This window comes from Vicia villosa, unplaced genomic scaffold, assembly GCF_029867415.1.
Source record: "Vicia villosa cultivar HV-30 ecotype Madison, WI unplaced genomic scaffold, Vvil1.0 ctg.001083F_1_1, whole genome shotgun sequence".
Classification (NCBI taxonomy): Eukaryota; Viridiplantae; Streptophyta; class Magnoliopsida; order Fabales; family Fabaceae; genus Vicia; species Vicia villosa.
Window position 1 is genome coordinate 507,123 of NW_026705475.1, and position 9,464 is coordinate 516,586.

At 32.5% G+C, this 9,464-nt stretch overlaps 1 protein-coding gene across 2 annotated transcripts; it reads left to right on the top strand.

Annotated features, from left to right (window-relative positions):
• The first annotated feature begins 1,557 nt into the window (after nt 1-1,557).
• On the top strand, nt 1,558-9,235 carry LOC131633175 (villin-1-like). 2 transcript variants are annotated; one of them, XM_058903892.1, is made up of 22 exons: nt 1,558-1,717; nt 2,662-2,767; nt 3,371-3,470; nt 3,624-3,692; nt 3,789-4,022; nt 4,151-4,328; nt 4,428-4,554; nt 4,676-4,841; nt 5,067-5,217; nt 5,313-5,401; nt 5,485-5,640; nt 6,015-6,083; nt 6,279-6,347; nt 6,444-6,581; nt 6,817-6,945; nt 7,051-7,198; nt 7,333-7,343; nt 7,433-7,573; nt 7,698-7,823; nt 8,156-8,411; nt 8,591-8,772; nt 8,866-9,235. In XM_058903892.1, the coding sequence occupies exons 2-22, from the start codon at nt 2,712-2,714 to the stop codon at nt 8,977-8,979; spliced, it is 2,709 nt and encodes a 902-aa protein (XP_058759875.1). In that variant the 5' UTR covers nt 1,558-1,717; nt 2,662-2,711; the 3' UTR covers nt 8,980-9,235. The 2 variants fall into 2 exon arrangements, with proteins under 2 accessions (XP_058759875.1, XP_058759876.1); XM_058903893.1 differs by lacking the exon at nt 1,558-1,717 and adding an exon at nt 1,741-1,866.
• The last annotated feature ends 229 nt before the right edge of the window (nt 9,236-9,464 follow it).

Sequence of the window (9,464 nt, forward strand, 5' to 3'; positions counted from 1 at the left end):
TTTTTGTTTAGGTATCATTTACAAAAATATTTGGATCAATAGTAAATTTCGTATATAAAAATATTAAGAACAATATTAGATTTTTTCCCGTATGCCATTTTCGAATAAAAATATTTGGATCATATATACCATTTTTTGTAAATAATAGATTTTTTTCGCATACAAATGTTATTTTTGTTTAGGTATCACTTACAAAAATATTTGGATCAATAATAGATTTCGTATATAAAATATTTAGATCAATAGTAGATTTTTTTCATGTATACCATTTTTGAATAAAAATATTTGGATCATAAATACCATTTTTTTTGTAAATAATAGATTTTTCCGTATACAAATATTATTTTTGTTTAGGCATCATTTACAAAATATTTGGATCAATTTTAAATTTTCGTATATAAAAATATTGATATCAATAATAGATTTGGCCTATGTCATTTTTGAATAAAAAATATTTGGATCATAAATAACATTTTTCGTATATAAAAATATTTAGATCAATAATAGATTTTTTCCCATATACATACTTCATTTTTATTTAGGTATCATTTACAAAAATATTTGAAACAATAGTAAATTTTCTATTTAAAAATATTTATATCAATAGTAGATTTTTACCCGTATACTATTTTTGAATAAAAAATATTTGGATCATAAATACTTTTTTTCCGTTAATAATATATTTTTTTCCGTATAGAAATATTATTTTTATTTAGGTATTATTTACAAAAATATTTGAATCAATATTAAATTTTCGTATATAAAAATATTTAGATCAATAATAGATTTTTTGACTAAATTTTTCCCGTATACTATTTTTGACTAAAAAATATTTCAATCATAAATACCATTTTTTGTATATAAATATATATATATATATATATATATATATATATATATATATATATATATATATATATATATATATATATATATATATATATATATATATATATATATATATTAATAATGATTTTTTTGTGGGAGAAAGAAGTGAGAAAGTGGTGAAAGAGAAAAAAAAACAGAGAATGAAGAGAAATTTAATAAGTTTGATAAAATACGTGAGTTGTATTATTTTAGTAATAAAATCAACAATTTTATTATGCAAAGACCAAATAACCACAATTTTAATGTGGTGGCAAAAAATTAAATAAGGGTATTGTAGACTTTTCCACAATCATTAATTTTCTTATATTATAAATAGATAGATAAATAGATATTTTAAAATTTTAAAATTGATTAAAAAATTTCAAAACATTATTACTTCGGTTGATTTTTAACAAGCATCTTAATTATTTACTAACATTTTCATTATCTATTCAAAAATGGTCAAAGTTTGGTTCAAGAAAAACCACTTCTCCTAGGTGAGCCATGTTCCAAACCGTTGAACGTTGAAACATGCCTTTCATTCCAATAAGCAATTATTTGAAACTGGAAAGTGAAAAACTAAAAAGCACTTTTTTGTGGGCCCCATTACAAGCTGGACGGTAAAGATAAACGTGCTTTTCTTTTTCGCTTTTTCTCAAATCACTTTCTCTACCAAACGCTGGTATCATTATTCTTCTAAAAAAATTACATTTTACCGTCTAAATATAAATTCCACATTATTGCTTCACTATGTGGCAAATGGGAATGTGAAAATCCAACTTTTGTTCTTTCTCTTTTTGTTCAACCATCACTCTCACTTGATAGTTTTGAATTTTTCTGAAGAATCAAGGTATGATCTTCCATCTGGTCAACTTTGTTGTATCAGTATCATGTTTTATTTTTTTAGATTCTGTGTTTGCTTCCAAGTTTCAGATCATTATTTGTTAGTTTTCAAATTTTTCATATGTGGATGTTGACTGTGTTTGAGAACAATTTCAGGTAGATTGATTTTTTTTGTGTTGATGTTGGTTTTGTAAAGAAATAAAATCTGAAAATTGAGGCTATTTTTCTGAGTCAACAGTTTAGATTTCTTGCTGCTAATTAGTAATTAGGTTTAGTCTTCCCGCTTTAACAATAGTTGTAGATGTTTAAAATTTGATGTATGATGATTTCAAATCTATAGAATATTGCAATTCAAATTGAAAGTTATCAAGCTAGATGCTAGCAATTCCTCTGTTGAGCAAGTGGACGGTGGGATTGATCCCTTTGGATTTGTAGTTCGCAAGTTCGGATACCAAGCTTTCAAAAAAAAATTTGAAAGTTATTAAGCTGGTTCTGGATAGAATATTATGGCGAAAGTTGATTCATGTAGCTGACTCCACTTAGTGGGATACGGCTTGGTTGTTGTTGTTGTTGTTGTTGTATTAAGCTGAATAAGGAAACAAATTATGTAAATTCTTAGGCCTAGGTGAAGATAATTGTTTATCAAACTTCTTAATTGTTGGTCATTCTAGTTGCTCGAGCAGCGTAATGCCCATATTGACAAGTAAAACACGATTCCTTGATGTTGTCGTAACAAAAGCAATCATCAATTGTCATAGTGACATGATAATTCCAAGTTCTGAACAATATGGATAATAGCATGATATATTTGATTACTATTCTTTCAATGCAATCTTACATGTTTGAGATTATTTGCATGATAGCAGGATATGTTAGCATGGATTGGTTTATTTACTAAACCAAAAGTTCTGGACTATTTCTTAACCTGCATGTGTTAAACTTGGATTGCAGAATAATCTAGTGTTGCTTTTATTTGGTGGAGTATTAGAGCTATAAAGACAATGCCTATTATCAATAAAGACTTGGATCCCGCATTCCAAACGGCAGGGGCGAATCCGTATCCTTACAATGTTTTTATTTTTATTTTTAAAATTGTCTTACAATTTTTGTTAGCACAACTAAGTGATAGTTGTCCTTAGGCCCAAGTTATTTGTGATAAAAAGTGACAATTTATTGGGGAATACGGAGGTCCGTTGGGAGTAGAAATGGACTAACCACATTATTATCCAAAACCTTGAGGCATTAGGTATACATGCCACGTCTCTTATATATCCAACATTTCCTCATTCAAAATCAATGTAGGACTAACCATTCATAATTGATTCTTGATGACAACATTACTAAAAGCCATGTGGTAAACTTGCATTGGCTCAACGTCATGCATTGGAGACAAAAATACTACAACAACAACAACAACCAGACCTTATCCCACTAAGTGAGGTCGGCTACATGCCTACATGGATCAACTTTCTCCATAATGCTCTATTCAGGACCATGCTTCTTTCCGAATCGTTAATCTCAAGATCTTTCTTAATAAAGTTAGATAGCTCCTAGTTCTTACAAATTTCAGGTTCTGAATCAACAATGAATTTAATTTTAAAATATATCATACTTCGAAGTTCAAGTTTTATGCTTTGTACACTTAACCTTATATTGTCAGAGGATTGGAAGTTTGGTGTATTGAAAACCAGGAGTTGGTGCTAATGTCTGAGTCAGACCATAGAAAATTCTATACCGGAAGTGCATACATAGTTTTGAATGTAAGATATTTCTCAATGCTCGCTTTATTTTCTTCAATGATCTCCTTAAACCTATTAAAAAGTTGATCATTATTATGATGGAGTTCTTTATTTTCATTTGAATTCTTTTGAGATGTAACTGATCTCGAGTATTTTATATGTTTGTGGGAGTAGGCAGTTTTCCCCAAAAATGGCCCTCCTCATTACGACATTCATTACTGGCTTGGAAATGAAACAAAAAAGGTTTGCATTAACCATTATATCATTCATTCTTATCATGTTCACGGCAGTTGATTTTATTATTTCTCTAATTTTTCATCGGGATTTATGTATTTTCAGGTGGATTCAAGCTTGGCATCAGACAAGGCACTTGAATTGGATGCGGCCTTAGGATCCTGCAGCGTTCAATATAGGGAAATTCAAGGCCAAGAATCACAGAAGTTTCTATCATACTTCAAGCCTTGTTTAATACCCATCGAAGGAGTGTTTACTTCAAAGCAAGGGAATTTGAACGGTGAATACCAAGTCAGCCTGTACTCATGTAAGGGAGACTATGTTGTCCATGTGAGAGAGGTGAGTTGTCTTTTAGAAGTTTGACTATTAACTTCTTCTGTTGTTTGATAGTATGAATTACTGTGTTTCCACATGTTATCTGAATGTTTGATTATTAACTCGTTTACTGTGCTTGTATTTTTCGTTAGGTTCCTTTTCAGAGGTCTTCGTTGAATCACGAAGATGTATTCATACTTGACACTGCATTAAAAATCTTCCTTTTTAGTGGTTGCAACTCTACCATTCAAGAAAGAGCCAAAGGTTTGGAGGTTGTTCAATATATCACGGAGAACAAGCATGGTGGAAAATGTGAGGTGGCCACAATAGGTTGGAAAAAATGCTACTCTTTTCCCCTTCCTTTGTTAGTGATTATATTTGTTTTCTGAGGGAAAGATATTGCAAGTCGTAACTATACAATTATTGTAGAGGATGGAAAATTTGTTGGTGATTCTGATGTGGGAGAGTTCTGGAGTTTATTTGGTGGTTATGCTCCAATTCCTCGAGAACCGCCTGCTAGTCAGGAATCCGTGGCTCCATCTGCAAAGCCATTTTGGTGAGGTTCAGACATCTGTTTGTACAATACTTTCATGAATGCATCGACTTTATTTCTCTTACTTCGATAAATACATTTATTCCTCTCAATTAAGGATTGGTTATTGTCAATTCCATGACAGGATAAATCTACAGGGAAAAATTTGTCCAATTGGAAGCAATGCATTCAGCAAAGAAATGCTGGAGTCAGACAAGTGTTATATGTTAGACTGCGATAGTGAAATTTTTGTCTGGATGGGTAGGCAGACCTTATTGACCGAAAGAAGAACATCGATCAAAGCTGCTGAGGCAAGTGTTTCTTGTTTCTCGATCTGCAGTTTCATCAATTATACTTTCTTAAAAGTCTTTTATTTCTATATGCGTTGGATCCAAATTTCTTTTTATTAATTAATTGTGAAGTCCACTTAGGTCTTAGCAAATATAACCGTATGAAATGTCGGTTACTATAATGCATGTTGCCAAGCATTGGATTAAGGGATTTGCCTATTCTCACTACCATTTCCATTTTTCTAGGATTTTGTCAGAAACGAAGGAAGATCGAGCAAGACTCATTTGACATTTTTATCAGAGGGATTGGAAAGTACTGTCTTTCGGTCACACTTTACTAATTGGCCTAAAACAGTAGAACCTAAGCTTTACGAAGAAGGACGAGAAAAAGTGGCAGGTATATTACCATTCACAATTTAATTGTGTTAAAGAAATGTGCAATCAATGTGTCATCCATAGTTCATTTCTTCATATTTATTTTTTCTGCCCCAGCCATATTCAAGCATCAGGGTTATGATGTGAAAGAGCTTCCTGATGAAAAGGATGATGAGCCATCTATAGATTACGGTGGCACGATAAAAGTAACTTCTTGATCAAAATCTGGATGCTCCTTATCATCCTATGGTCATATTTGTGTTTGCATGTGCTAACTGTTAAATTTCAGATTTGGCGAGTGGATGGTGATGAATTGTCCCTTCTTCCAGTTACCGAACACACGAGACTTTACAGTGGAGATTGCTATATAGTACAATATACATTTCCAGGAAACGGAAGGGATGAGACTCTGTTTTATGCTTGGATTGGCAGCAGATGTATAATGGTAGATGCTTTACCTCTAATTCATAGAAATGGATTAATCCATCATTATCAGATAAATCTATTTCTATAAAAACTACAATAGAATGGTCAAACAGTAGCTGTTTATTTTAGATTGTTACTTGCTACTTAGATTTGGTGAAATAGTTGCCAATGAAATAATATTTGGTTTTAAAATATATAGAAAAATTCAGAAATAAAAATTTATGACTAAAAACTGTCTAAAATTCTAATTTTGTCATTCGTGATGTACACAGTAGTTCCCGTCTGTAACCTTTCTTGAAAACCTCAATCTCATCTAGTTGGATTATGGTTGGTTGATGTTGCTCTTGATAACTTTTAATACAAGGTTCCTCTTTTTCTATGGTTGTCTCACAGGAGGATAAAACAGCTGCCATTTCCCACATCAATACTATGGTTGATTCGTCCAGAACTAATCCAGTCATGGTTTGTTATCTTCTTATTATGCTAATGTGATACGTTTCAAATTTTTGGATAATATTTGTACAATTTTGATCTTGTAAAATAGTGCTAGATTCGAATTTAAGCTGTTTGCATCTTAAGCACATTGTTTAACCAAATTTCCCCCCTACTTTACTCTGCCGATTTATTCAATTTGCATTACATTACACGTCTTTTCAGGCTCAAATTCACGAGGGCAAAGAGCCAGCTCAGTTTTTCTCAATACTCAAGAGGTTAATTGTATTCAAGGTATGTGCTCACTATGATCTCCTAATAAGGTTTGTATGTAATAATATAACAAAAACAGAAACATGCCAATTCTTGGAATTTTCCTGTTGTCTTCAGGGGGGAAACAGTTCAGGATATAAGAAGTTTCTAGAAGAAAAAGGTATAGTGGATGAAACTCCCAATGAAAACTTGGTAGCCTTGTTTCGAGTTCAAGGCACAAGTCCAGATAATATGCAGGCCATCCAAGTCGATCAAGTATGTTTCAGTGACTCTTAAATTTTTTTATCCATGGAGGATCCCTTTTGTATCTTCATTATATCTTATCTCTTTCAAGTCTTTTTTTTTTCTTTTCTTTTTTGCATCAATTGTTTTTTATATTACTCGAAAAGTTATATTCAGGATTGAAAAAAGCTATTATTTTAATGTAAATTTATGTTTTATTCCTAAGTATTAGTTGACTATTGATTATCATGTATTACGATTGTTATAGGTTTCAAGTTCCCTGAATTCATCCTATTGCTATATTCTCCGAAGCGAAGCTGCTACGTATACTTGGATTGGGGGCCTATCTTCAGCAAGAGACCATAATCTTCTTGATAGAATGGTGGAACTGTTTAATGTATGTCATTGCAATATGAGACTTTCTATAATTTTTTATCTAGACGATATCTTCAAAGGAAGTATTTGATAATAAGTTTTGGACATTTGTTGATGCGAATTGCAGCCGACACAGCTACCTATATCTGTGAGGGAAGGGAACGAACCAGATATTTTTTGGGATGTTCTTGGTGGAAAGGCAGAATATCCAAGAGAGAAAGAGATTCAAGGATTCATTGATGATCCACATTTGTTTGCTTTAAAAATAACCAGAGGTAACAAAATGAACCTTTTGAGAAAATAATCTAGATCTCGCTTGGTTTAGAATTATCGTGCGTGAAATGACAGGGAAAACATGTCTAATTGATGGTTATGTTTCTCACGCAAATTTATTGGAATCTCAACTCAGGAGACTTCAAGGTATATTATTCTAGATATTCAAAATTTTCATGTACCTCCTATTAATTGAATGCGGTTAATTCAATGCGGCCTTCAATGTAATGTTTCAGATGAAAGAGGTATACAATTATACACAGGATGACTTAATTACGGAAGATGTTTTATTGCTCGATTGCCAAAGAGAGATTTATATTTGGGTTGGTTTACATTCGGTCGTCAAATCGAAACAAGAAGCTCTCAACCTTGGCTTAGTAAGTTGTCTGCTTTCCACCTTTATTGATCAAGTTTGTTAGCTATGTCTCCATAATCAATGTAGTATGGATTCGCTCTTTGGTACAATATGTCTTTCTTATCATGAAAATTTGTCTTAAGCAGAAATTTTTGGAAATGGATGTCCTTGTTGAAGGCCTATCCTTGGAAGTCCCTATTTATGTTGTAATGGAAGGTTATGAACCGCCATTTTTCACTCGTTTCTTTTCATGGGATCACTCGAAAGCAAATGTAAGTCTTCTCCCTTCGAAGTTATAAATACCAATCAATGATCAAATGCCATTTTTCATGGGATCACTGACTATGAAGCATGGATATAGACATGGACACGACACTGACACATCGACACCGGTAATATTTTGAAGAAAAGAATAAATTGAAAGTAATCTCAAGTGTCAGTGTCGATGTCCGACTCTGTCACGGACACAAACACGTCCTTTTTCAGAGGTGTTGGTGCTAGAGAGATCACTGATCAACATACACTGATGCTCGAATTTAAGAAGCATTCAAGGTAGTTGTTATCCATCTTATAAGTTATGTTAAATTAAATGGTATTGTTGCAGATTCTTGGTAATTCATTTGAGAGAAAGCTTGCAATTCTGAAAGGAAACTCCAGGGACTCTACCCCTAATGGTCATAAAAGCAGTTCTAACATTCCCAGTGGCCGTCGAAGAAGTAGTTCACCTCTACCTAGGAGTAGTTCACCTCTACCTAGGAGTGCAGGCTCAGACTATAGGCAATCAGGCAATCGGCTTTTTTCAAGCCCTACTCCAGTTTCCAAGAAGCCCTTTGAAGGATCTCCTGCCAATAACAGAGCTGGTAACAATAATCCTTTTTATCAACTTATGATATGAAATTTAGGGTCTGTTTGGATTAGTTTATTTGTGCTTATCAACTGAAATAAACACTTGTCAGATTGTTTGGAAAAGTTTAGAGAAACAAATCAAACGTATATATCCTTTAATCTTTGTTATTTTTCCTTACCAATTTTTCTGCAGAACAAACAACAACTCCACTTTCTGATTCTCCATCAACAGAACTAAGCTCCTCAAACGAGACTGCAAGTTTCAATGAAAAGGACAGAAATATTGACCGTGAGAGTTTGTCGATACACCCGTACGAGCGTCTTCGAGTGGTTTCTCCGAATCCAGTAACCGGCATCGATTTAACCAAACGAGAGGTACTTCCCAAACTAAAAAGTCTAGCATTAAATTTTCTCAAATTTCACGCAAGCCTAACCGTTGTTATCTGCACTATTGTGACGAAACTGTAGGCATATTTATCTCCCGAAGAGTTCCATGAAAAGTTCGGAATGCCAAAATCTGCCTTCTATAAACTCCCTAGATGGAAACAAAACAAGCTGAAGATTTCTCTGGATCTATTTTAGAGAATGAACAACAAAGGTCTTTGTTTTAGTTGTGGCACTATATTTCAACACTATATATAGCATGATGTTGTGGCACTATATTTCAACACTATATATAGCATGATACAATTTTACCTCTTGAGTGTGTATTATGCATGCGTGAATAGCTTACTACATATTTATTCTTTCATTTTTGTTTTATGATAATATACTATTGTGATGTAGAACTTGTTCTGTTTTTTCATTAAAAAATAAAGATGGGTTGAAATTGAACTATACTCGTTTTTAGTTGTTGATGTAATTTTTTTGCCTTTTGGCTTTACAAGTACGTGGACCATAATAGTTTCTAAATTAGAGACAAAAACTGAGTTCAACATGAAAAGATTATCGAAGAAAACCAAAGGGTTATTTGCCTATTTATTATTTATCTCTATTACTGCCATTATAGTTCTAGGAATTATGATTCCATTATTTAGACTCACCCCTACGACTATGTATATTTTGAG

Excerpts from the sequence above, each read along its gene's own strand:
- LOC131633175 (XM_058903892.1), top strand. The coding sequence starts at position 2,712 with ATGCCTATTATCAATAAAGACTTGGATCCCGCATTCCAAACGGCAGGG. Across the intron at positions 6,084-6,278 it reads CCAGAACTAATCCAGTCATG|GCTCAAATTCACGAGGGCAA; the intron begins GTTTGTTATCTT and ends ACGTCTTTTCAG. Across the intron at positions 6,946-7,050 it reads GAATGGTGGAACTGTTTAAT|CCGACACAGCTACCTATATC; the intron begins GTATGTCATTGC and ends TGCGAATTGCAG.